Source organism: Rosa rugosa, chromosome 4, assembly GCF_958449725.1.
Source record: "Rosa rugosa chromosome 4, drRosRugo1.1, whole genome shotgun sequence".
Taxonomy (NCBI): domain Eukaryota; kingdom Viridiplantae; phylum Streptophyta; class Magnoliopsida; order Rosales; family Rosaceae; genus Rosa; species Rosa rugosa.
This window is the reverse complement of record NC_084823.1, coordinates 51,606,019-51,630,504: the sequence shown is the minus strand read 5'-3', so window position 1 is coordinate 51,630,504 and position 24,486 is coordinate 51,606,019. Positions and strand designations below refer to the sequence as shown.

General features: G+C 40.1%; 5 protein-coding genes across 9 annotated transcripts; all 5 read left to right on the top strand.

The window, feature by feature from the left end:
* Positions 1-5,926, top strand: LOC133742978 (uncharacterized). Of its 4 annotated transcripts, none has more exons than XM_062170713.1 (11): positions 1-287; positions 440-501; positions 614-1,517; positions 1,646-1,861; positions 1,964-2,340; positions 2,835-2,904; positions 3,011-3,071; positions 3,352-3,446; positions 3,806-4,023; positions 4,185-4,263; positions 4,363-5,926. In XM_062170713.1, exons 3-11 carry the CDS (start codon positions 662-664, stop codon positions 5,607-5,609), a joined length of 3,219 nt encoding a protein of 1,072 aa, XP_062026697.1. In that variant the 5' UTR covers positions 1-287; positions 440-501; positions 614-661; the 3' UTR covers positions 5,610-5,926. The 4 variants fall into 4 exon arrangements, with proteins under 4 accessions (XP_062026697.1, XP_062026698.1, XP_062026696.1 ...); XM_062170714.1 differs by having other exon boundaries at positions 2-287; positions 786-1,517; positions 2,814-2,904; XM_062170712.1 differs by having other exon boundaries at positions 2-287; positions 2,814-2,904; positions 3,352-3,443.
* Positions 5,927-9,048: 3,122 nt separating this feature from the next.
* On the top strand, positions 9,049-13,313 carry LOC133744996 (nuclear pore complex protein NUP98A-like). The gene is made up of 7 exons (XM_062173006.1): positions 9,049-9,135; positions 10,938-11,580; positions 11,723-11,956; positions 12,032-12,105; positions 12,662-12,796; positions 13,010-13,129; positions 13,221-13,313. The coding sequence occupies exons 1-7, from the start codon at positions 9,049-9,051 to the stop codon at positions 13,311-13,313; spliced, it is 1,386 nt and encodes a 461-aa protein (XP_062028990.1).
* A 1,272-nt stretch (positions 13,314-14,585) lies between these two features.
* On the top strand, positions 14,586-20,430 carry LOC133742979 (nuclear pore complex protein NUP98A). Of its 2 annotated transcripts, none has more exons than XM_062170715.1 (12): positions 14,586-14,745; positions 14,981-15,042; positions 15,391-16,332; positions 16,461-16,676; positions 16,780-17,303; positions 17,788-17,896; positions 18,000-18,060; positions 18,340-18,481; positions 18,582-18,698; positions 18,779-18,953; positions 19,232-19,285; positions 19,415-20,430. In XM_062170715.1, exons 2-12 carry the CDS (start codon positions 15,024-15,026, stop codon positions 20,104-20,106), a joined length of 3,051 nt encoding a protein of 1,016 aa, XP_062026699.1. In that variant the 5' UTR covers positions 14,586-14,745; positions 14,981-15,023; the 3' UTR covers positions 20,107-20,430. The 2 variants fall into 2 exon arrangements, with proteins under 2 accessions (XP_062026699.1, XP_062026700.1); XM_062170716.1 differs by having other exon boundaries at positions 14,934-15,042.
* Positions 20,431-20,940: 510 nt separating this feature from the next.
* Positions 20,941-21,869, top strand: LOC133743944 (large ribosomal subunit protein uL6-like). Its single transcript, XM_062172031.1, has one exon. The coding sequence runs from the start codon at positions 21,008-21,010 to the stop codon at positions 21,596-21,598; it is 591 nt and encodes a 196-aa protein (XP_062028015.1). The 5' UTR covers positions 20,941-21,007; the 3' UTR covers positions 21,599-21,869.
* Positions 21,870-22,008: 139 nt separating this feature from the next.
* LOC133743943 (WAT1-related protein At5g07050-like) lies at positions 22,009-24,263 on the top strand. The gene is made up of 6 exons (XM_062172030.1): positions 22,009-22,336; positions 22,428-22,607; positions 22,902-23,145; positions 23,240-23,398; positions 23,625-23,776; positions 23,875-24,263. The coding sequence occupies exons 1-6, from the start codon at positions 22,143-22,145 to the stop codon at positions 24,059-24,061; spliced, it is 1,116 nt and encodes a 371-aa protein (XP_062028014.1). The 5' UTR covers positions 22,009-22,142; the 3' UTR covers positions 24,062-24,263.
* The last annotated feature ends 223 nt before the right edge of the window (positions 24,264-24,486 follow it).

Sequence of the window (24,486 nt, the reverse complement as noted above, 5' to 3'; positions counted from 1 at the left end):
TTGGCGCTCTTGACTCTTAAAGACCCAAAACTCTATCTCTCTGTCATCAAAAAAAAAAAACTCTCTCTCCGGCACGCTGATCACTCAAGAGTGGATTTTGGGGACGACGACGACGACTGGAATTTCAGAAACTCTCTGGAAGAGCTTGATTCCCGGCACTCTGGAAGAGACTCTTTCCAGAAACTCTCTCAGCAAAGCAACGCATCAACTCCGCTTCCACTTGTTCTTGTCTTCATCCTCTTAATAGTATTAAATCTCCAATTTCTGACATTCGCAACTCTTGGAAGGTTCTTTCTCTCTCAGACTCCCAAATTTGAACCTGCTGTTATTACCTGTGCATTGTTATTGTGTGTGTGTGTGAAATTGTTAAGAGCGTTTTGGTTAAATTTCAATGGCTGTTGCAGTTTGTGTTGAATCTGTGGTGTGTTTGTGTTTTCAGATTGAGATCGACGAGTTATAGCTGATTTCTGAGATATAGAATCCTGTTTGGTTCTACGAGCCGTAAGTTTACTTGTTCTCTTTATCTTTTTACATTTTTGCTTCATTGTGTCGGATTTTGTTGCCTTATTGTAACTGCATTCTCTAAATTTTAATTCGTTCTGTATATGGATAGTTGTTGTATTGATCGTAAATAAGTGTTCGTGCTGAGGTGGTTTCCACAATGGCAAGTATAGATAGCACCACTCCATTTGGTGCCCAGACAGGGAGTTCCCTATTTGGGGGAACTTCAACTGGCGTATTTGGTCAAACCCAATCCTCACCTTTTGGTGCTTCATCCTCGCCAGCTTTCGGAGCAGCATTTGGTGCACCATCGTCTACTCAAACAAGTCCATTTGGTGGAGCATCCGGTACGTCGGCTTTTGGAGCATTTGGGTCGAGTCCTGCTCAAACAAGTCCATTTGGAAGCACAGCTCAACCATCACAACCAGCATTTGGAAGCAATATGTTTGGCACCACCTCTACACCATTTGGTGCAAGTCAGCCTGCATTTGGCACTAATGCTGCCCCAGCCTTTGGTTCAACGAACACTACAGCCTTTGGTTCAACGAATACCACAGCCTTTGGTGGCCAAGGCACTCCAGCCTTTGGGACCACAAGCGCTTCACCTTTTGGTAGTACAACTACTCCGGCGTTTGGTGCTCCAAGTACTCCTACCTTTGTCTCAACACCAAGTCCTACATTTGGAAGCACAGGATCTGCATTTGGGACAACAAGTTCCAACTTGTTTGGATCAGGGGGAGCATTTGGGGCTTCAACCACCCCAGCTTTTGGTCAATCTAGCTCAGCTTTTGGTACTACAACAAGTGCCCCAGCTCTTGGTCAATCTAGCTCAGTTTTTGGTACCACAACAAGTGCTCCTGCTTTTGGTCAATCAAGTTCAGGTTTTGGCTTTTCAACAAGTGCTCCTGCATTTGGCCAATCAAGTTCAACCTTTGGTAGCACCCAATTTGCGGCTTCATCTCCTTTCGGAGCGCAGAGTTCGCCGTCTCCTTTCGGAGCGCAGAGTTCGCCATTTGGTGAGTATCTAAGATGTTAATGAGTCATTGGACATTTTGAAAAAGAAATTGTGTTTTAGAAGTCATGGAATAAATCACTATATCACGGTTTGTTGTAGCAATATTATATTCTTATAATGGTGATGCAGGGGCTCAGTCAACAACACCAACACTTGGAAACACTGCCTTTGGACAGTCGGCTTTTGGGGGCCAACGGGGTGGAAGTAGAGTGACTGCTTACACAGGCACATCTGAACCAGATAGTTATGGAATGGGGAAATTGGAGTCAATATCAGCAATGCCAGCCTATAAAGAAAAAAGTCACGAGGAATTGAGATGGGAGGATTACCAATTAGGGGATAAAGGTATTTTTTTAAGATTATTATTTTTATTATCATAGAAATTGCCAGCATTGACCGCTTTAACGGTTGTGTAGATTATATTTTAACTTAAATTTGAACTTTCAGGTGGACCGTCTCCTGCTACTGGTTTTGTTGTCACTTCATCTTCACCATTTAGTTTGACTTCACCGTTTAGTTCTTCATCAACTCAAACCAATTTTTTTACACCTGCATCATCTGCCTCACCATTTGGCCAAACGTCTTCTCCAGCTATTTTTAGTTTACCGTCTTCCTTTTCATTCTCTATCCCGGCTACATCATCCACTCCCTCATTTAATTTTCCCACTCCATCAAACCCACAGACACAGTTTGGTCAAACAGGCGCTACCTCCTTCTGGCTGGATCCATCTACCTTTGGTTCAAACTTGTTCAATAATACTTCCAGTTTGCACAGCAGTTCATTGGGTACTACAAGCAACCAACTGGGTATTACTCAACCAGCTGTAAGTCTCTCTTTGTTTGTTACCAGAGTAAAATATAAGGTTGTGTCAAAGATGCTTATATTGTGTTAATAGTGCTTACATGAGATGCTCGATTGTATTTCCCTAAGCTCGGATTGATAGGATTGCCAGGGTTCATATATATCCTTGTTGTGTTATGCGGGGTCAACCTTCCGAGCCATTTGCTACCTGAAGAAGTCGATTTTGAAAAAAAAAAAAAAAAAGGTTTATTTATGTGTTTTTGAAATTCCTAGTGAAAGCAATATTAAGTTTTATTTAAGACACTTCATGACCAAGGGATCTGACTGGTTGCATACCCTTCTGTTTTTTAAACAAGATATCTTCTATATTTTGAGCAATGTGTCTTTGCAATTACTATCTTTCATTTAGATGATATTAATGCTTGGTCATAATCTTGTGTATTTAGTTGTATGCGATGCTATTGGATTAACTCTGTTTCTCTTATTTTTTTACAGCCTGATTTTCCTACTTTTCAGACATCTCAGCCTCTTCAGACTAGTCCTTTTGGCTTCAGCAACACCAACACCTTTAATCAACCACAGCCAGGTAACACGCACTTTTGGTAGGATTGTGTTTATTTAATTTCTTGAGCCTTTTTTATTTTATTTAGTTGATTGCCTGACCTTATCAATTGGTGCTTTTGGCTTTGTAGGCAACACAAGTGCCTTTGGTGGTTTAGCAGGCATTTCTGGTCAGAGCAACTTTGGACAATCGTATGTCATGACTCGAATCTTTTGTAGTTACTATTGTGTTATTTGGTTCTTGGTGTATCCACTGTTTTTCTTTCACATAGATTAAGTTCCATAAGTTTTAGGATGAATCAATTCTCTAGTTGAGTATAATTCCAAATATTCACATGTTTTCTCTGACAAAATTTTCTGATTCTAGTGTCTTCCCAGTTTGATCGGTTTTGGTTTACTACATTGTTCATAATTTCAAAGTTGGTACCTTCTTTTTGAATGGACATTAAATTAGTTATGTTGTCTTTTACAGGTCTGTGGCTCAAGGCTCTGCAGCTGTACAACAACCAGTACCTGCTACAAATCCAGTTGGAACGCTCCCCGCGATGCCTCAGATGTCAATTGGTTGTGGGGGAACTGCACGATCAATTCACTTGTATCTTAACTGCATGCATTGAATAATTCGAAATTCATTGACATCTAGTGATCTAGATATGAAAATTTAGTCATACAACATATTGTTCAACTGTTTTGTGTACAAATCTATTTTTCTATTTGCTTTCTTCGGCTTTATGAACTTGGCACGGTAGTGATTTTGTTGTTAAGAACTTATGATTACAAGTAGTAATCAATTTTGAAGATGCATATATATAATATATAGGATGTTTAATTAAGCTAGTTGGTCACATGCTTATATTTGTTCATGTTGCAAGATGAACATGACTTTATTGAATGCTAACTTGATTGTTCTCTCTTTTCTGCAACAGCTCCTTATCAGAAGCCTGATTCTGGAACTACTACTTCCGTCACTAGTATCACCGTAAACCCAACTTCTGGTACTGCTGTCACTATAACCCCCAGTCCTGGCAGTACTGTCACCATAACCATCTCAACTTCTGGTAGTACTACTATCAATATATCCCCCACTTCTGAAACTACCTCAAGTAATACACCTTCGCCAACTGGAGAAACTTCATCTCCATTTGTAAGTATCGAGAACTTAATCTTCTGGTGGATTGTAGTATGCTATCTCCTCTGCTGGCTTTGTGGCAACCTGGTGATCTTTAACTATAAATTCGATACTTTATCTATATATTGATGATTTATGTTAACTTTTCTCTCTATTTTTTCTCCGTGCATGTGTAGAGCTTTAGGCTTCCCCATCCTGCCCCAGAGTCTCCGAGTTTATTTCAACCCTTCAACAGTTTGGATAAAAAACCGCCAGGTAACTTCTGTTTTAGTATGTTTATGTTTCTTCAATTGACATATATAGTCCTTGAACTGTTTCTCAGATGATGGTGCTGACTTTGTATATTGGCTACAGCTGTACAACCAATACATTCTACAAGCTCGTCTCTGCTTCCAACTCCAGTTCCTGCACAGCCAATTGAAGATGGTGTCAGAGAATCCATTAAAAACCAGAACGATGTCACACTGGGAATCACAAAGCAATTGCTTCTGGATGTAGGCAGGGACAACAACATGGTGTACTCGCCGCTGTCCGTCCATGTGGTTCTTGGCCTGATAGCAGCTGGGTCAACAAGAGGAACCAACAGGGACCAGATTCTCAATTTCCTGAAGGCAAAGTCCACCGAGGAACTCAATGACTTTGCTTCCAAGCTTGTCCCTCTGGTCTTTGCTGACGGATCCCCAAAGGGAGGGCCTTGCTTATCATTCACAAATAGCGTTTGGCTCGACAAGTCTCTCAGTTTCAAGGCTTCTTTCAAACAGGTAGTGGACACTGCATACAAGGCGGCTTTGGGTCAAGTTGACTTTAAGACCAAGGCTGAGGATATCCGATGTGAAGTGAATTCATGGGCCAAGGAGGAGACTAAAGGCCTTATCATAGAGGTTCTTCCCCCTATGTCAGTTGACGGCACAACAAGGCTCATCCTTGCTAATGCATTATACTTTAAAGGAGATTGGACTGAGAAGTTCCACACATCACTAACAAAAACAGATGATTTCCACCTTATCGATGGGAGGAGGTCAGTAAAGGCACCCTTCATGACCAGCAGGAATAAACAATTCATAAGTGCCTTTGACGGTTTCAAAGTCTTAAAGCTTCCTTACGAACAAGGTGGAGATCACATTCGGCGTTTCTCCATGTATGTGTATCTTCCAAATGCAATAGATGGCCTGCCAGCTTTAGTTGAGAGAGTTTGTTCAGAGTCTGGATTTGTGGATCGCTATCTTCCCTGCTTTGCAGTTAAAGTTGGTAGATTTTTAATCCCGAAGTTTAAGGTCTCTGCTGGCTTTGAGGTTAAAGAAGTTCTGCAAACTTTAGGACTGGACTTGCCATTTCGTCCTGGAAGTTTGTCACAGATGGTGGACTCATCTTTGGGGCTAGGTATTTCTTGCATACTCCATAAATCCTTCATTGAAGTTAATGAAGAAGGCACAGAAGCTGCGGCTGTTACTTTTGCTTTTGGTTTATCTGACTGTATCTCAATCCGAGATCCTCCGATAGACTTTGTGGCAGATCACCCATTCCTTTTCCTGATCAGGGAAGAAACATCTGGAGCAGTGCTGTTCATTGGTCATGTCCTCAATCCCTCTGCAGATCAATGATTTATTATATTTCCTAGTTCTAAAGCTCAATTCTAGCTATCAGTTGAGTGACGAGAATAAAAGCTCAGCAGAGAAGGGAATGGCATGGTAATTGAAACAGAAGCATATTGAGAGGAAACCAAAGGCAGTTATACTGTTATAGTACGTATAAAATCGCTTAAATTCCTCTGTTGTAGTTAGGTAACTTCAAATATGTATAGGGTTTAGGGATATGAGTTTAATTGATTGATGTAATGAGTTTTATTAATACATTTCCAGTTGTTACTTTGTAAATGAAATTAATCATAATGAGGGTAATATGAGTAGGTCTTTTATCACTACTAGAGTCAAAACTTTCTTGCACCGGACAGAATGATACCTAACTTTCAAAAGTGATCAAAGAGATACCTAAAAACTTCTTACATCTGTCCATTTTCCGTCACATCTCCGTTAAAGCTAAGAGTATATACAACATTTCAGTTTGAAATGACAATTTTATCCTCTAAGACCATCTCCAATGGATTAGTCAAATCCACGTGGAGCCTTTAAACGGTAATAAGAGACATATGACATCACTCCATCCCATATGCCAAATCTGATGTGGAAATGACCCATTCACTTGGTCTGTCAAACCCAAACTCATTTGTCTTTTATTATTTTATTATTTCTTTCTCCTTCTCTCCTCTCTCTCTCTCTCTCTCTCGTTCTTCCTGCCCACACTGAAACTTTCAGATTCATCCCCAGATCTCTTCTCTCTAGAGATTGGCTTTCCCATCTCTCTCTCACAGCTCCTTCTTCTTCATCTATGACCTCACTGCTGCACCTCTTCTCTACCGTCATCAACCCATCGACTCCAGCCCTCACCACCGTCCAATGGGCATGTTTCATCGCCGGCCAAGACCCACCGATCACCGCCCATCAATTCAACCCCCAGAAGCACTAATCTTTCTGGGCATCTGATGTTTCTGCTATCTTCTTTCGTCGACCTTATTCTCCACATCTGGGTCCTCGGCATCTCCATCATCACATGTTTAATTTACCAATCGGATGAATGATTTTACAACAACAATTTTGGATTGAGCAACGAAATTTTCACACTTACCAGTCTCAGAGAGAATCGAAATCTCCTTCTTCACGAAGCAAGCGAACCATTTCAAATCCTCGCCGGAATCTCAGATACCGATGGCTCTAGAGTGGGTGGTGCTAGGCTACGCCGCCGGCGCAGAGGCCGTGATGGTCCTCCTCTTCATGCTCGACGGCCTCTACAAGGGCCTCGTGGCCGTCACGCGCAATCTCCTCAAGCCGTTCCTCTCGGTGGTGCCCTTCTGCCTCTTCCTCCTTGTTGCTGAGATAATCATTCCATGGCTCCTTGAAGAGGAGATACCGAAGAAAAGAGAGAGATGAAAGAGAGAGTTTTTTTTTATATATATAATATCTGAAAAAGAAAAATAATAAAATAATGTTTAAATTTGACAGCTCTATTGGAGGGGCAGTTTGTCAAAAATAACAATTGCCACCTCATCTTTCAAATTTGAATTTGACATTTGCATTTTGACCAATTTGTTGGAGATGCTCTAATTATGTCTCTTTCTTTTTTTCCTGTTCTCCTCGTTCCTCGTTCTTCTGCAATCTGTGAGCTTTTTGTAATTGGAATTCAAAAAATTTTGCAGGATTAGAATCCGAAACTGAATATAGATATCACATATGCAAAATCAAGCCCAGAAATTGTAAGTGATTTGTGGTCAAAGGGCCATCAACCATCTATATAACCCAATCTTCTTCTTCTATAGAATTAAAATCTTCCATTCAATTTCAATTCCACCATCGTTCTTAGAAACAAATAAAGTTGGGATGTTTCCCATCTTCTAAAGAAACAACGAAAAATGGGGAGGGAGAGAGAGAGGAAGAGATAGAAGAAGAAGAGAATCAACAAAGTAAAATAAAAACTAATTGAAAAACAGTTTTTGCGTACAATATTATTATAACCCCACAAAACACCGCACCACATATGTTTCCTATCAAGTTGATTTGTTTTTAAAAATTTAGGTATCATTTTGATCACTTTTGAAAGTTTGGTTTCTTTTTATCCGGTGCAAGAAGGTTTTGATCCTAGTGGTGATAAAAATTCATATGAGTATGACATTCGAGCAAAAAGAATTTTTTTTTGGGTTTTTGACCATTTACCCCATTTCTAGGGATTTTTTTCTCACTTACCCCATTAAGTTTTTTTAATTCCCTCTGAAGGAGGTCTTCCCTAATACTCCATTAAGATTTTTTTTTTGTTTTTTATTTTTTTTAATACCATTTTACCCTCACCCATTTGCTACTTAGAGAGAGAGAGAGAAAATAGAAGAGAGAGAAACCATAGGAGACTTCGCCGGAGCCGGTCACTGATCGTCGGATTCCGGCCACCGGTCACCGATCGCCGGATTCCGACCAACTTTTGCTGGAATCCGGTCACCTACCGCCGCCCAAAGAATGTCCCCAATAGACGTCTATTGGCCCCCCAATAGAGGGGTAATAGAGGTTTATTGCTCCCCAATAGACGTCTTTTGCCCCCTAATAGACGACTATTACCCCTCAATAGAGGACAATAAACCTTTATTGCCCCCCAATAGACGTATATTGTCCCCTAATAGAACTTTCAATTGCCGAAATAGGAACTAATCTTTCTAAAATTAGACAAATGAAATTTTGATTAAAGAAAAAAATAAGGAGATTACATCTAATTCAAAACGTATATTGCCCTCCAATAGACGTCTATTGCCCCCCCCAATAGACCCGTATTGCCCTCCAATAAATTTTTTCTTTTCTTTCTGTTGGGCCTTCTGTCTTGCAACCACCATCCAAATTTTGAAAAAAAATAAATAAATAAAAAATAGCGAAACAAATCATACCCAAACAGACATTACAATGCAAACTCTGAGCTACTATTGAAAATCCACCCAATGACAACTCCTAACATGTTTCAAGGTATCAAATTTTAACTCACTCCCAATTTTGGAGAAGGGAGATCAGAAGAGAGATTCAGAGCAGAGTATTGAACAAAACGAGTTGGAAGGTGAGACACCGAGGCTATTTGTACAGTTTGACTTGTGTGCAGAAGAAGCCATCACCGGCACAATCACGACGAGTCGACTGTGAACAGATTCTCGGAGCTGAGCCAAGCCACTAGCCCACGGTCGAGCTGGCCGGACATGGAGAGACTGGGCCGAACAAGAACCCTCTCTCCCCGCTTCGAAATACCCTGAAATTGGACCCGAATCTTGCCGGAGATGACTGTTCTCCGGCGGGCTGCAGTGGAATCGAGGTGAAAGAGGCTCGTCCCCGGCGTCGTGATCTCCGGCGGAGACAATGTTTTTCGAGGTGTGGAGAAGGTGGCGGAGGAGTGAGTTCGACGGCGGCAGAAAGCTGAAGAAGTCGCGGTTCCAGATCGACCTTGATCGTCAGCGAGAACGAGATGTCAAGGGTGAGCTTCTCCGACGAGTTGGACTCCGATGTGGTTGAGTTGGATCCGGCCGGGTCAGAGGGGAAGAGGAAGAACACGGTGGCTGAGCCTTCGAGAGAGAGAGAGAGAGGAGAGACAGAGAGAGAGATCTGAGAGCAATGAGAGAGCGGAGAGAGATCGATGGCATTGATGTAGTTTTTTGATTAGGCTGAGGTCAAAATTGTTATTTCACTTTAAATTGTGTTAGTGGGAATAAAAATCTGTTGTTGGGGTAAGTAGGATAATTTTTGTCAATTTTGGTGCTTTTGGTCAAGGACCCTTTTTTTTTTGTTTGAACATACCTTATCTATGGCGCGCAGTGTGCGCCTCAACTAAAAGTTTAGCCACTCTTTCACGGCGTGTTGTGTACGCCTTTAATAGGAGGTCTTTTACGGCATGCAATGTGGGTAGTAAATGACTTAAATGACATTTGTGGAACCACTTTTATGGCGTGTTACTTGCTCTTTAATGACGCATTTTTGCACGCTGTAAAAGACCAGCACGAGTTTTTACACCCTGTTTTTGTGCGCCGTAAATACATGGTGGGCCGTAAAAGACCAATTTTAGTCTAGTGACCGGTACTAGATATATAAATGGATATGTTTTGTTTTATTTGCAACATAATAGTTTGAGCATATGAAGGATTATTCTTGTTCTCTGAAACAAATTCGTAATCGATGGCATTGCTTTTCCTTAACCTTATTCTTTGTATTCTTCCTTTTTTTTTTTAGTTAGAATTAGAACACCAAAGCCTCTTAAATAACTTGTTTAAGAGAAAATTTAAGGTGAAAAGGAAAATTTTCAAAAAAAAAAAAAAGTCTTCTCCATGACCATGATTTCTACCTAAAATTGAGGATTTTTTTTTTTTATCAAATACAACAACTAGTTTATTGTGAGTCGAACTCATGACCTCCCACTTGTAAAAGAGAGACTTATGCCACTAGACAAATGATACTAAGCTGAAATTGAGGATTATAGTTTTTTTTTTATCAAAAACAATACAACAACTAGTTTATTGTGAGTCGAACTCATGACCTCCTACTTGTAAAAATGAGACTTATGCCACTAGACAAATGATACTAAGCTGAAATTGAGGATTATAGCACATGACTTTTGTCAAAAATTACATATTTTTATTTTTCGCCAAAATTATTTCACTATCAAACAATGATTTTGAAAGACTTCTTGAACTGACAAAACTAAAAAATCATGACTGCAATTTTTTTCTATGATTCTTTTAAGTCAAAAACTCATAATACAATAAAATTTATAAAAAATAAATTGAAACTCTACGAATACTGATCCTATAGTACAGGAGAATTAAAAAAAAAAAAAAAATTTAACAAGATTTAACATAATTCAACATCCCATTGCCAAAAGTTCAAAACATGTTAAACCTTGGGCCTAGTCAAGGCACAGTTGGGCTTTGACTTCATACATTAATCCAAGAAAAAGCTTCCCGCGCTCCGTGCTTACTTTGTAAGCCAACTCTCTCTCTCTCTCTCTCAGTTGCTTTAATCAGGTACTTCAAAACCCTAATCCGTGGTTGCCTCAACTTAGCTGCATTAAGTGATTTTCAATTCATTTCCATATATGAATGCTTTTTTTTTTTTTTTGGTAAATTGATTATATATGGAAAACTATTGGCGGTGACTTTAAGATTTTAGTGATTATTTTATTTTGAAGATGCATGTAGGAATGTGACTGGTATTATACAATTTGTTTGTTTTGTTGTAAGATGAGGATGGAGCTGGCAGTTTGTTTGTGGATTATGATTTCTTTTGATCGAATCATTTGCATATACAGCTTTTGTTGGCTTTGTTCTCTGTGAAATATGATGTAATTTTGTGGAATTTGTTCAGCTTTTGGGCAGTCATCTAGGGGCCCGTTTGGGTCTTTCGGTGCTTCATCAATCCTCACCGGCTTTTGGAACTACAATGTCTGCTTTTGGAGCATCTTCTGCTCTTGCTTTCGGAGGACCTCACCCACCAGGTACCACTTTTGATCAGAAGCCTAATTTGGGAGCATTTTGGTCTAGTCCTGCTCAGGCAAGTCCTTTTGGAAGCATGACTCAACCATCACAGCCAGCATTTGGGAGCAATATGTTTGGTAGCTCCACGCCATTTGGTGGAAGTCAGTCTGCATTTGGTACTACTAGCAACCCAGCTTTTGGTGCCACAACTCTGCCTTTCGGGGCCATTGGCACCCCACCATTTGGTGATATAGTCTCTCAGGCCTTTGGTAGTAAAAGTATTCCGGTGTTTGGCTCAACAAGGAGTCCTGCATTTGGAAGCACAGAGGCTGCATTTGCGGATTCAAGAAACCAAGCGTTTGGTTCATCTAGTTTCCCTTTTGCTACTCCTACATCAAGTGCACCTGGTTTTAGTGCTTCAAGTACTCCATCTTTCAGATTCCCTTCCCCTCCTGCTTTTGACCAATCAAATTCTACATTTGGTACCATTCCATTTGGTACTTCATCTCCTCCATTGCAAAGTTTTCCATTTGGTGAGTTTTCTAATTGTACATAAGTGATTGCACATTGTGAAAATAGAAAATTGGACCACAGTTTTTGGTAGTCAAGGATTACTTTGTTGCCTTTTGTTTTGTTGTCGTTGTACTATATATATCCTTTTAAGTTGTGATGCAGGAGCTCAAGCAACAACACCAACATCCGAGAACACTAGCTTTTGGAATTCAGCTTTTGGGGGCCAGCGTGGGGGTAGTAGAGTGGCTACATACACAGGCACACTGGCACCAGATTCTTTCGTTAATAGGAATACTGCAACAGTGGTGAAATTGATGTCAATATCAGCTATGCCAGTTTATATAAATAAAAGTCATGAAGAATTGCGCCGTGAGGATTATCACTTGGGGGATAAAGGTAATGTTGAGTTAAAAAATCTCCGCACCTGTCAATGAATTTACGAAGCTTGATGTGTCATATTATAACGTTTAGGTGGACTGACTCCTGCTGGTGGGAGTGGGTTTGGCACCTCTACCACACATTCAGGCCCTCTGAATCCTGCATCAGTAATTTCTCAAACATCTTCAAGTCATATTAATGCCTCAACTTCATCTAGTATATTTTCTCCATAGACCCCATTTACTTCTACTGGTTTCGGAATTTCATCTTCACCATTCAGTTCATCATCTCCACCTTTTTGGCCTTTTTCTACAGCTAATCATTTTACACCTCCATCATCATCGATCTCCTTCAGTTTTTGGCCAAACGTCCCCTCCATCTCTTATAAGTACACCGACAACATCTTCATTCACATTTCCTACTCCATCATTTAATTTCAGTCCCACATCTTCAATTGCTCAGGCAAATGGTGCTTTTGGACAAACATCTACTTCCTTTTGGCCAACTCAAACTCCCTTTGGTTAAACAAATATGTTCAATACCCCTTCCACTGGGCTTTCTAGTGTAACCAATTATTTTGCACCGTCATCTTCATCTCCATCAGTCTTTGGACAAACACCCACGCCCTCTCCTAGCTCACAGGCCACATCTGCGATTCCATTTTCAGCTCCACCTTCAACATATAATTCTGGCTCACATAGTTTCACACCTTCAATACCACAGACAGGTGGTACTTTTGGGCAGACATCCACTCTCTTTGGTCAAAACATATTCAATATTCCTTTCACTAGTATTGGTTCAGGGAGCTCTTCGGCAGCTATTCCTATAAGCAACCCAATATGCTTTAGTCAACCAGCTGTAAGTATTTGTCTCTTTCCAGCAAGCCTATATAAGATCTTTCATCTTTTTGTTACTATAATAAAACATCAGCAATATGTCAATGATGCCTTAAACTATGTGTTAAACATGCACTCTTATGCCGAGGCTTGCAGTAAGGGTTGATGTTTCTCACTGACAAAAATGAAATGATTGTAAAAGTGGTATTCACTTTGTTTTTCTGCTAGTTTGTAGACAAGGACTTGGACAAAGACACAGATATGGATGATTGGGTTTTCTGCTGATCCTTGGGTTGCAAGAATGATGGTCAATGGTGAGGACGATGCTGCTGATCTCTTGTGTTTCCTTTACGAGGTAATGTCAATTTTGTGATGACACCCTATTGTCCTTTGCAGGTCAATTTCCATTTAGTTAGAGATGTGTCATAGGAATCCTGTTTGTAAAGGAGCTGGCAAAAGTAGCATTCGCGTATAGAAGTAAGAAGTATTGCGTTATCGATGTCCTATCTACAAGACAAGAGACTAACAGAGCATGGTAGTATGGTACAATATTCTTATGAAAAAATGACAGTAGGAATTCATGCCTATAACTGTGAATGAAAATGAATAGTGGATGTGCTTTAGGCTTACATTACTGAATCATGGTAAACTCTAAGCTAGCTTTTCGGTTACTTATTCATGAATCTAAATGTCAAATAGTTGGTAATTTCCCTTTTCTGGCTACAAGTTTTCATTGCATATCTACTCTTTACTCGAAATGCTTTGGGAAATAGATATTCGCTGTTCTTCCTTAGCAATTGAGGGCCGGGGTTCTCTCTCCTGTCTTTCTTTTTTCTTCTCCGATATTCTGCTATATGGCAAAGAAAATAAAAAGTTGGGATGGATACAGCATGTTTGGCCCAAATTGATACATCCATGGACCATGAATCTATGAATATGCTATATTGATCCTGGGAGGTTAATTTAATTTAATTATTAAAATTAACAAAAAAATGCTATATATATATTTTTTATCAGAAAAAAAAAATGCTATATTGATGCTGACTCTTGGGGATGTCATCCAAGTAAAACTTAAATAAATTCTAGAAACCGTATTGGGAGTCTGTTTTTATTTTAACTTGAAACTTTTGACATCTTATATGAGTAATGAGAGAAACGTTATAGCCAGGGGGAAAAAAAAAAAAAAAAACTAATCGCAAGCAGCAGATTCATTGGATCACCAGAAGTATTTACTTCAATATATATAGTAATTGCCGACTTCTCTCAAGCAATGGTGGGAGAAGTCCTCTACTTAATTAATTTTTTGAATTTAAAGAAATTAAAAAAAAAATTGATTACAATCTTAAATGAGCTTTTAGAACCATGTTCAGTGTCTTACTTTGATAGCTCCTAATTTGTTTGTTACAGAACTTACAGGCTTATAATGCACAGTTTTCCTAAAAGAAAATAACATGCCTCAAAATTTTCCGAAACTCTTGGACAACCGTTAGATACGCTACAAGGAAAGCGATTACATGTTGGTTATATCACAACAAGCATTAATTTCCAAACGACCAAATAAATTACCTTAGTTAAATTTTCATTTCTTTATCCCGTCTCCCATTGGCCGAGAATTCAAAAAAAGCTTGTAACAGAGAAAAGAAAGAAAAAAAAAAAAAAAAGGAGAAAAAGAGAAAGCCAACCGACTCGGTCATTTTCGTTTTTCACTTTGTCCGAAATATCAAATTTACCGACGTAGTAATTACGCCCTCCGGGTGCTTAGTTTTTACGCAACGAGGCCGTCACTCATCTTCAGACTTTATAGTATTAAAGCTTTTGGGCAAATCTCCAATTTCTGACATTCGCAACTCTTGGGAGGTTGTTTCTCTCTCTCAGATTCCTTCCCCCTTCTTCGATCTCACACCCTCCGATAAGCTCAGATCGCACGCCGCCGGCCGCTCCCGTACTTCGCCGCTCCGTCTCCGCTTTCAGGTATTCGAAAACCCTAGCTTCTTCGTTCTTCGCCTATTTATCTGATCTAATGGATTGCTACTATCGCTCGCCGAGGATCGAATTCGTATTTGATCGGATTGCAAAGTGTTTTTGAACCTGTTGTTGTTACCTGTTTATTGTTATTGTGTGTGTGTGAAATTGTTAAGAGCGTTTTGGTTAAATTTCAGTGGCTGTTGCAGTTTGTGTTAAATCCGTGGTGTGTTCGTGTTTTCAGATTGAGATCGTCGAGTTATAGCTGATATCTGAGATACAGAATCATGTTTGGTTCTACGAGCCGTAAGTTTTCTTCTCTTTATCTTTTACATTTTTGTTGCCTTATTGTAACTGCATTCTGTAAATTTTAATTCGTTCTGTATATGGAAAGTTGTTTCTGCTGTTGTTGTATTGATCGTAAATAAGTTTTCGTGCTGGGATGGTTTCGACAATGGCAAGTATGGATAGGGCCTGTAAAACAAACATGTCATGCCATTAAGTAGAAGTTTTTTGTGGGTTATGATTGTTTCAGGCTTTTTCAGTCTCGTGTACTGTTTATACTGCTTTTATTTCCTTGTGAGTATGTATGCTTGGTTATGGCTTTATTTTTGTACGTAAAGATAAGTTAATTGATGGAGTTTTGTGCAACAGCTTTTGGGCAGTCATCTAACAGCCCATTTGGGTCCCAGTCGGTGTTTGGGCAAAGCAGCAACACAAGTAACAATCCTTTTGCTCCCCAGCCCTTTGGTAGCACCACTCCATTTGGTGCCCAGACAGGGAGTTCCCTATTTGGGGGAACTTCAACTGGCGTATTTGGTCAAACCCAATCCTCGCCTTTTGGTGCTTCATCCTCGCCAGCTTTCGGACAGCAGAGTTCTCCATTTGGAGCATCTTCTACTCCAGCATTTGGTGCACCATCGTCTACTCAAACAAGTCCGTTTGGTGGAGCATCCGGTACGTCTTCTTTTGGTCAGAAGCCCGCTTTTGGAGCATTTGGGTCGAGTCCTGCTCAAACAAGTCCATTTGGAAGCACAGCTCAACCATCACAACCAGCATTTGGAAGCAATATGTTTGGTACCACCTCTACACCATTTGGTGCAAGTCAGCCTGCATTTGGCACTAATACTGCCCCAGCCTTTGGTTCAACGAATACCACAGGCTTTGGTGGCCAGAGCACCCCTGGTTTTGGTGGCCAAGGCACTCCAGCCTTTGGGGCCACAAGCGCTTCACCTTTTGGTAGTACAACTACTCCGGCGTTTGGTGCTCCAAGTACTCCTACCTTTGGCTCAACACCAAGTCCTACATTTGGAAGCACAGGATCTGCATTTGGGACAACAAGTTCCAACTTGTTTGGATCAGGGGGAGCATTTGGGGCTTCAACCACCCCAGCTTTTGGTCAATCTAGCTCAGCTTTTGGTACCACAACAAGTGCTCCTGCTTTTGGTCAATCAAGTTCAGGTTTTGGCTTTTCAACAAGTGCTCCTGCATTTGGCCAATCAAGTTCAACCTTTGGTAGCACCCAATTTGCGGCTTCATCTCCTTTCGGAGCGCAGAGTTCGCCGTCTCCTTTCGGAGCGCAGAGTTCGCCATTTGGTGAGTATCTAAGATGTTAATGAGTCATTGGACATTTTGAAAAAGAAATTGTGTTTTAGAAGTCATGGAATAAATCACTATTTCACGGTTTGTTGTAGCAATATTATATTCTTATAATGGTGATGCAGGGGCTCAGTCAACAACACCAACACTTGGAAACACTGCCTTTGGACAGCCAGCTTTTGGGGGCCAACGGGGTGGAAGTAGAGTGACTGCTTACACAGGCACATCTGAACCAGATAGTAATGGAATGGGGAAATTGGAGTCAATATCAGCAATGCCAGCCTATAAAGAAAAAAGTCACGAGGAATTGAGATGGGAGGATTACCAATTAGGGGATAAGGGTATTTTTTTTAAGATTATTATTTTTATTATTATAGAATTTGTCATCATTGACCGCTTTTACGGTTGTGTAGATTATAATTTAACTTAAAATTGAACTTTCAGGTGGACCGTCTCCTGCTGGTGCGGGTAGCTTTGGCATATCAACTGTACAGACAAATACTTTGAATCCTAATCCTGCACCATCGTTTTCTCAAACATCTTCAAGTCCTTTTAATACCTCAACCTCATCTGGTTTATTTGCCCAAAAACCCTCATCCTTTCCTTCTACTGGTTTTGGTGTTACTTCATCTTCACCATTTAGTTCAACTTCACCGTTTAGTTCTTCATCAACTCAAACCAATTTTTTTACACCTGCATCATCTGCCTCACCATTTGGCCAAACGTCGTCTCCAGCTATTTTTAGTTCACCGTCTTCCTTTTCATTCTCTACCCCGGCTACATCATCCACTCCCTCATTTAATTTTCCCACTCCATCAAACCCACAGACACAGTTTGGTCAAACAGGCACTACCTCCTTTGGGCTGAATCCATCTACCTTTGGTTCAAACTTGTTCAATAGTACTTCCAGTTTGCAGAGCAGTTCATTGGGTACTACAAGCAACCAACTGGGTCTTACTCAACCAGCTGTAAGTCTCTCTCTCTCTCTCTCAACCTTTTGTTTGTTACCAGAGTAAAATATAAGGTTGTGTCAGAGATTTTGTGTTAATAGTGCTTACATGAGATGCTAAATTTTTTTTCCCCTAAGCTCGGATTGATAGGGTTGCCAGGGTTCATATATATCCTTGTTGTGTTATGGGGGGTCAACCTGCCAAGCCACTTGCTACCTGAAGAAGTCGATTTTGAGAGAGAAAAAAAAAAAAAAAGTTTACTAATGTGTCTTTGAAATTCGTAGTGAAAGCTATATTAAGTTTTATTTCAGACACTTCATGACCAAGGAATCTGACTGGTTGTATACCTTCTGTTTTTTAAATAAGATATCTCCTATATTTTGAGCAATGTGTCTTTGCATTTTCTATCTTTCATTATGATATTAATACTTGGTCATAATCTTGTGTATTTAGTTGTATGCGATGCTATTGGTTAACTCTGTTTCTCTTATTTTTTTTACAGCCTGCTTTTCCTACTTTCCAGACATCTCAGCCTCTTCAGTCTAGTCCTTTTGCCTTCAGCAACACCAATGCCTTCAGCAACACCAATACCTTTAATCAACCCCAGCCAGGTAACATGCACTTTTGGTAGGATTGTGTTTATTAATTTCGAGCCTTTTTTATTTTATTTAGTTGATTGCCTAACCTTATCAATTGGTGCTTTTGGCTTTGTAGGCAACACAGGTGCTTTTGGTGGTTTAGCAGGCATTTCTGGTCAGAACAACTTTGGACAATCGTATGTCATGACTCGTATCTTTTGTAGTTACTATTGTTTATTTGGTTCTTGGTGTATCCACTGTTTTGCTTTCACATAGATTAAGTTCCATAAGTTTTAGGATGAATCAATTCTCTAGTTGAGTTTAATTCCAAATATTCACATGTTTTCTCAGACAACATTTTCTGATTCTAGTGTCTTCCTAATTTGATCGGTTTTGGTTTACTACATTGTTAATAATTTTAAAGTTGGTACCTTCTTTTTGAATGGACATTAAATTAGTTATGTTGTCTTTTACAGGTCTGTGGCTCAAGGCTCTGCAGCTGTACAACAACCAGTACCTGCTACAAATCCATTTGGAACGCTCCCCGCGATGCCTCAGATGTCAATTGGTCGAGGGGGAACTGCACCATCAATTCAATATGGAATTTCAAGCATGCCTGTAAGATGAAATGTTTATTAAGCTGTTTTTATTTTAATAAGCTGTTATTTTCAATGGGAACTAACAATCATGAATGTGACTCTCTTCGTTTTTCTGACAGGTTGCGGATAAACCTGCGCCCGTTAGGGTAACATCCATCCTGACTCCTCGACACCTGTCACAACGCCGGATCAGATTACCTGCAAGAAAATATAATCCTAAGAGTGATAACCCAAAGGTTAGGATGATGCTTCAGTGAAACTATAATATGTATGTTTCCTATCTCGGCTTACACCGGTATGCTTCTATGTCTTGCAGGCTTTTTTCAGTGATGATGAAGAAACACCCTCTACACCCAAGGGGGATGTTGTTTTCCATCCCAGGGAAAACCCAAGAGCACTCGTCATTCGTCCCCGAGAACAGTGGCCTCTTAGAGCGAGTGCTGAGAAAGCAACAGCACTGAAGAATACAACTACTCCAGTCCATGAGAATGGTAAATTTTGCTACTTCTTGTTCCATTGTCCTTATGGGTAGTATCAGAAGTTAATTATGGGGAATGTCTTGGTACCAACTTATATTTTCTTGTATGCTTTGTCCATATTTATGGGTGCACTTGAATTTTAGATTTGCTTGTATTTCTTTTCCCTCTTAAACTCACGTATCTCAGGTTTGGTTTTGTATTGGGCACGTCAGTATGTAATGCCATTAGTTGCCAATTGACTTTCTGACTTTTTGGTCATTGCCGACTCTTCTGACACAAATGTGATTCAGGAAAAATTTCGGGAGCAGCACTCTTTGGGGGATCCAACTCTGAGGATAAAGACGGTGAGCAAATGTTTTCCATAGCTAGTAGTATTTCGTTGTGTATTTTCTGTAAATTGGAAAAAAATATATATGTTTTTGGTTGAGTGCTCTTTGTGGTTGACAAACCTGTTCTAACATGTGTTGTTTCAGAACCAGAAACTCTGCAAGAAAATGGTGCTGTTAAGGAGCATTTAAATCATGTCAAAGCTAATCAGAAACCTAATGGAGTACATGATGATCACGCTGTTCAGAAAGGGGACTCGTATACAACACTAAGTGGGCACAGAGCTGGTGAGGCTGCAATTGTGTATGAGCATGGTGCTGACATTGAGGCACAAATGCCGAAGCTCCGACGCTCTGATTACTACACAGAGCCCCGAATCCAAGAACTGGCAGCAAAGGAAAGGGCAGAGCCAGGGTTCTGCTGTCGTGTGAAGGACTTTGTGGTTGGGCGACATGGTTATGGTAGCATTAAGTTCTTGGGTGAGACAGATGTAAGGCGCCTTGATCTTGAGGCTCTGGTGCAGTTCAATAATAAGGAGGTAATCGTGTACCGTGATGAGAACAAGAAGCCTCCTGTCGGGCAAGGGCTTAATAAACCTGCTGAGGTTACACTTCTCAACATTAAATGCATCGAGAAGAAGACTGGGCTTCAGTATACAGAAGGACCAAAAGTTGAGAAATACAAGGAGATGCTGAAGAGGAAGGCCGAGGAACAAGGTGCCAAGTTTGTCTCCTTTGACCCTAAGAAGGAAGAGTGGACGTTCATGGTCGACCACTTCAGTGAGTACAAGTTGAGAGATGAAGACGACTGGGATGTGGATGCTGCCCAAGATTGCTGACAGATGTTGAGTCGGGTTGAGGAAATGTCGTTTGTTTTTTGCCAAGGGTTGATGGCGATTGATTTTGGTATTGTATAGAATTTAGGCTTGTGATGTAGCTGTCCAAGCCTTGGCAAGCACTGTTACTTGTGTGTGGTTTAGTATTTTCATTTTTTCACCCTCTACTGGTCTGGAGTGGGCAATACTCGGTGACTAGGTATGTTTTAGGGTCAGTCTCAAATTACTTGTTCATGTGAAAAGTAAATTCAAGAGTTTTTTTAATGTTTGTTTGATTGTGAATTTTCAATGCTTTGAATCCATCGACTTTGTTTCAGCCTGCATTCACATTTCTGTATTTGCTGCCCTCTTATCTTAACGACGGAAATAAATGCCTTCCCAGAGATAGTTTAATTATTTATTGATGGGTTAGTTCTAAACTTTACTTCTTCTTAGAGCAGACAGTAAATTATTCAAACCAAGTAAAGCCACCATCAAACTAGATCATACTGAGACTTGGGAAAGAAGAAGATTATGCAAACATTGATTTTACTCTAATTCCGTGAGAATCAAACCCCCAGAATAATCTCTCAAATAAAAAGTCTGTACGAAATCATGGTTCTTCACTCTCAAATAAAATCACACGTTTTTTTTTTTTTTTTTTTTTTGAGAATTTATTTTCTGATCAAAATATTCTCACCTATAAACCATGATTTATAAGCAATTCTGTAGCTGACATAACCAAAAAATCTCGATTTATTCTAAAATAAAATCATCTGTCATTTTATATTGGGGGAGTAAAATTGGACCCGGCCCATATAGAGAACAGAACCCGCCAGGCTCGTCCCTTATATAGAGTGCAGCCACTCTTAGGGTTAGGGTTTCGTGGAAAAGGCCTGCAGATTTCGAGTGTGAGACGCCGAAAATGAAGACGATTCTGGCCTCGGAGAGCATGGACATCCCGGACGGCGTCACCATCAAGGTGAAGGCCAAGGTCATCGAGGTCGAAGGTCCCCGCGGGAAGCTCATCCGAAACTTCAAGCACCTCAACCTCGACTTCGAGCTCGTCACCGACGACGAGTCCACCGGGAAAAAGAAGCTGAAGATCGAGGCCTGGTTCGGCACCCGCAAGACCAGCGCCGCCATCCGCACCGCCCTCAGCCACGTCAGCAACCTCATCATCGGCGTCACCAAGGGCTACCGCTACAAGATGAGGTTCGTCTACGCTCACTTTCCGATCAACGCCTCCATCCCCAGCTCCAGCAACGCCATCGAGATCCGCAACTTTCTGGGAGAGAAGAAAGTCAGGAAGGTCCAGATGCTCGAAGGCGTGACGATCTCGCGATCGGAGAAGGTGAAGGATGAGCTGGTTTTGGACGGGAACGACATCGAGTTGGTTTCGAGGTCGGCGGCGCTGATCAACCAGAAGTGTCATGTGAAGAACAAGGACATCAGGAAGTTTCTGGATGGGATCTACGTCAGCGAGAGGAGCACCATTACCACCGGAGACGAATGAATCGATCCATTAGTCCAGTCAGTAGTACTATTTTCTTTAATTTTGGCATGTTTCTATATTATATGGGAGTATGGGAATTTTGATCTGAAGTGTTTTGGGCTTTGTTTATGGATTACTAGTAATATTATAGTGTGTACTGATATGGGTTTGTGTTAGCAAAGGTTTCGCTTGTGATATGAGTTTGTGTTACCAAACATTTCGTGAGACTGCAGCTTGGTTTTGTTAAATTAGAGCTTATTGAGTTGGTAATGGAATTATTATTTCTCAGTTCTTTTCTGACATCTTTTTTTGTTTGTATCAACTATCAAATATGGAGAGCACCTCATGTCCACTAATGAAAATCCCCCAAAAATTTAGTTTAAAAAGAGCTGCACCATACTGCTTTTTAGCTTTTTGAGTGAACTGATTTAGAATTCCACTAGGCAATTAGTTTACTTCTTTCTTTCCCAGCTTTAATGTACTTGTGGTTGATTCTTCACTGCTGCAAAAACCCATTAAAACTTGGAAGCAATGTTATATAAACATTTGAATTAGGACTTGGGACATGGACTACCCTCATACATCCATGGAGGGATGCAGTTACTACTTGGCAATGGTACTGGTACAGCTAGCATATGGTGGATCAAATGTCCTCATAAAACTTTCTCTTGCCGAAGGACTCAATCCAGTCGTGTTTGTGGTTTATAGGCATGTTATCGCCATGCTCTTGCTAGGACCATTTGCTTATGTTCTTGAGAGGTAAGCTATATATTCTCTGTGTTATTCCAGACTCTGTTTCTGGTATTAAAGATCAGAGAAACTTAATACTAGGAATGGATTTGCAAAGCAGGAAGCAGAGACCTTCGCTCTCAATTTCAATAGCTGCAAAAGTTTTTGTGCTTGCATTATTTGGGACTACTATCCATCTCAATGTGTACTATGCTGGTTTAGCATACATTTCCCCAACATCTGCTTGCGCCCTGAGTAATGTAATCCCAAGTTTGACGTTTTTATTGGCCGTTCTGCTACGGTATATCCTCTACTCACATCATTATATAGCCACTTTTCCTTCAATTTCTAGGTTCTTATCTACAAAATAATCTATAGCAAATCTTTTTGGTGCTCCAACTTGTGCTTATTTTTAGAACCACTTCCTTTAGGCGTTTTGGGTTTGTAGTTCTGTAATTAAGAAGGATCTATGTCGAAAAATGGAAATACAAGCCATAAGTGATCACAAAACACAGTTTTATACATAAGCAGTGAAGACTATATTTACGAGCAGAAGTTCTATTTCCTGTTTAGAGACTAACTTGCTCTTATTCAGGATGGAGAAATTGCACATTAGAAGTACCAGAAGTCAAGCAAAGGTTGTTGGTACACTTCTCTGCATTGGTGGTTCTCTTATTTTCACCTTCTGGAAAGGAGGACACCTATTCAAGGGTTTTGTTGAGAGGCCCCTGATAACTGCATTTAACACTGAGTTACGGAATGGTAAGCAAAACCGGATCAAGGGTTCTGCTCTAATTCTGACTAGTCATATAGCATGGTGTTCATGGCTAATTCTCCAGGTGACTGAATCCTTGATTACAGATTCATATAACATGAAATGAATCTAAATAAAGTGTTTTATTGAACATGCTCTTATGGTTATCTGGCTCACAGGCTGTGATCTCCAAAGTCTACCCTGCTCCATTGTCACTAACCACCATCATATGCTTTTTCGCATCATTGCAATCTTCCTTTCTTGCCTTGTTCTTTGCAAGAAATCCAGCTTCGTGGAGACTTGAGTGGAACCTACAACTTTTAACCATCATCTACTCTGTGAGTGTTACTCTCATACATACATGTTTATCTTGTATGTCCATCCAAACGTCGATCTGAAAACCAATTATTGGGTTGTTGTTTGAATGTGGATTCAAGCTCTCTATCTAACAAACATGCCAAGCATATAAGAGAGCTCAAATTAGTAGCAGATCCCAATCATCACCATAGTTATCTTATTTCTTACTCCATATCGATATTCATTGGGTCCTTACCTTTGTAATAGGGAGTTGTGTTGTCAGCATTAGTCTATTACCTGCAAGCGTGGTGCATCAGTTACAAGGGACCAGTTTTTGCGGCTATGTTTAGCCCCCTACAAGTCATTATAGTGGCAATGTTCTCAGCAGTTGCTTTTGCAGAGCGACTTCACTTTGGCAGGTAAACTGAAGAACATAAACACTTTCTTTTTGTCCATGTTGCTTTTATTTCACAGTTTTTATTAATTAGATGTCACAAATTGATTAAACTCTGTGCAGCTTGATCGGAGCATTTCTCATTATCGTTGGCCTTTACTGTGTGCTATGGGGAAAGAGGCAAGATGGTCTTGCTGCTGAACCCCCACAGAGTGGAAAAGGAGTTCTTAACAATGATAAAGTGCTCGCAATTTCCAAGATTGATATTCAAGTGATACATCCTGTAACTAGAGAAAGTACATGTTCATAAGAACAGTTAATATGTAAAGAAAATTGCTACACCATGGAATTTTGATGACAAATTCTGGACTTAGGTTTTTTATGGTTGTAATATGTTCTAATTATAAATTGATATGGTTCCACTTGCAAAACGTGTCAATTTTGAAATTGTGGAATCCAGCTTGAGTTTAATAAATTTCTGCAGTTACATTGATCTGCAGGATTCAAAATGACATGAGCTTTTTAGTTATTTATTTTTTCTCTGCATTCTTTTTCTTTGTACCAAAATCTAGACAACACCACATGCTGAAAGCAATGTGCACATGAAAATGCCCCAGCATTTGTTCTAAAAGAGTTGCACCATCCATGCAAGTTAAATTCTGTTTCAGTCAGAACCTATTCGAGTTAAGATGAGTTCATTTCTGTTTCATTCAAGAACATTGAGCATAAATGCGT

Coding starts and splice junctions, on each gene's coding strand:
- LOC133742979 (XM_062170715.1), top strand. Junction 16,333..16,460: donor AGCGCAGAGTTCGCCATTTG/GTGAGTATCTAA, acceptor ATGGTGATGCAG/GGGCTCAGTCAACAACACCA. Junction 18,061..18,339: donor CAGAACAACTTTGGACAATC/GTATGTCATGAC, acceptor TGTCTTTTACAG/GTCTGTGGCTCAAGGCTCTG.
- LOC133744996 (XM_062173006.1), top strand. CDS start 9,049: ATGTCAAGGGTGAGCTTCTCCGACGAGTTGGACTCCGATGTGGTTGAG. Junction 12,106..12,661: donor GCCCTCTGAATCCTGCATCA/GTAATTTCTCAA, acceptor TCAATACCACAG/ACAGGTGGTACTTTTGGGCA. Junction 12,797..13,009: donor TATGCTTTAGTCAACCAGCT/GTAAGTATTTGT, acceptor GCTAGTTTGTAG/ACAAGGACTTGGACAAAGAC.
- LOC133743943 (XM_062172030.1), top strand. CDS start 22,143: ATGGACTACCCTCATACATCCATGGAGGGATGCAGTTACTACTTGGCA. Junction 23,399..23,624: donor TTTTAACCATCATCTACTCT/GTGAGTGTTACT, acceptor CCTTTGTAATAG/GGAGTTGTGTTGTCAGCATT. Junction 23,777..23,874: donor GAGCGACTTCACTTTGGCAG/GTAAACTGAAGA, acceptor AACTCTGTGCAG/CTTGATCGGAGCATTTCTCA.
- LOC133743944 (XM_062172031.1), top strand. CDS start 21,008: ATGAAGACGATTCTGGCCTCGGAGAGCATGGACATCCCGGACGGCGTC.
- LOC133742978 (XM_062170711.1), top strand. CDS start 662: ATGGCAAGTATAGATAGCACCACTCCATTTGGTGCCCAGACAGGGAGT. Junction 1,518..1,645: donor AGCGCAGAGTTCGCCATTTG/GTGAGTATCTAA, acceptor ATGGTGATGCAG/GGGCTCAGTCAACAACACCA. Junction 2,905..3,010: donor CTTTAATCAACCACAGCCAG/GTAACACGCACT, acceptor TTGGCTTTGTAG/GCAACACAAGTGCCTTTGGT.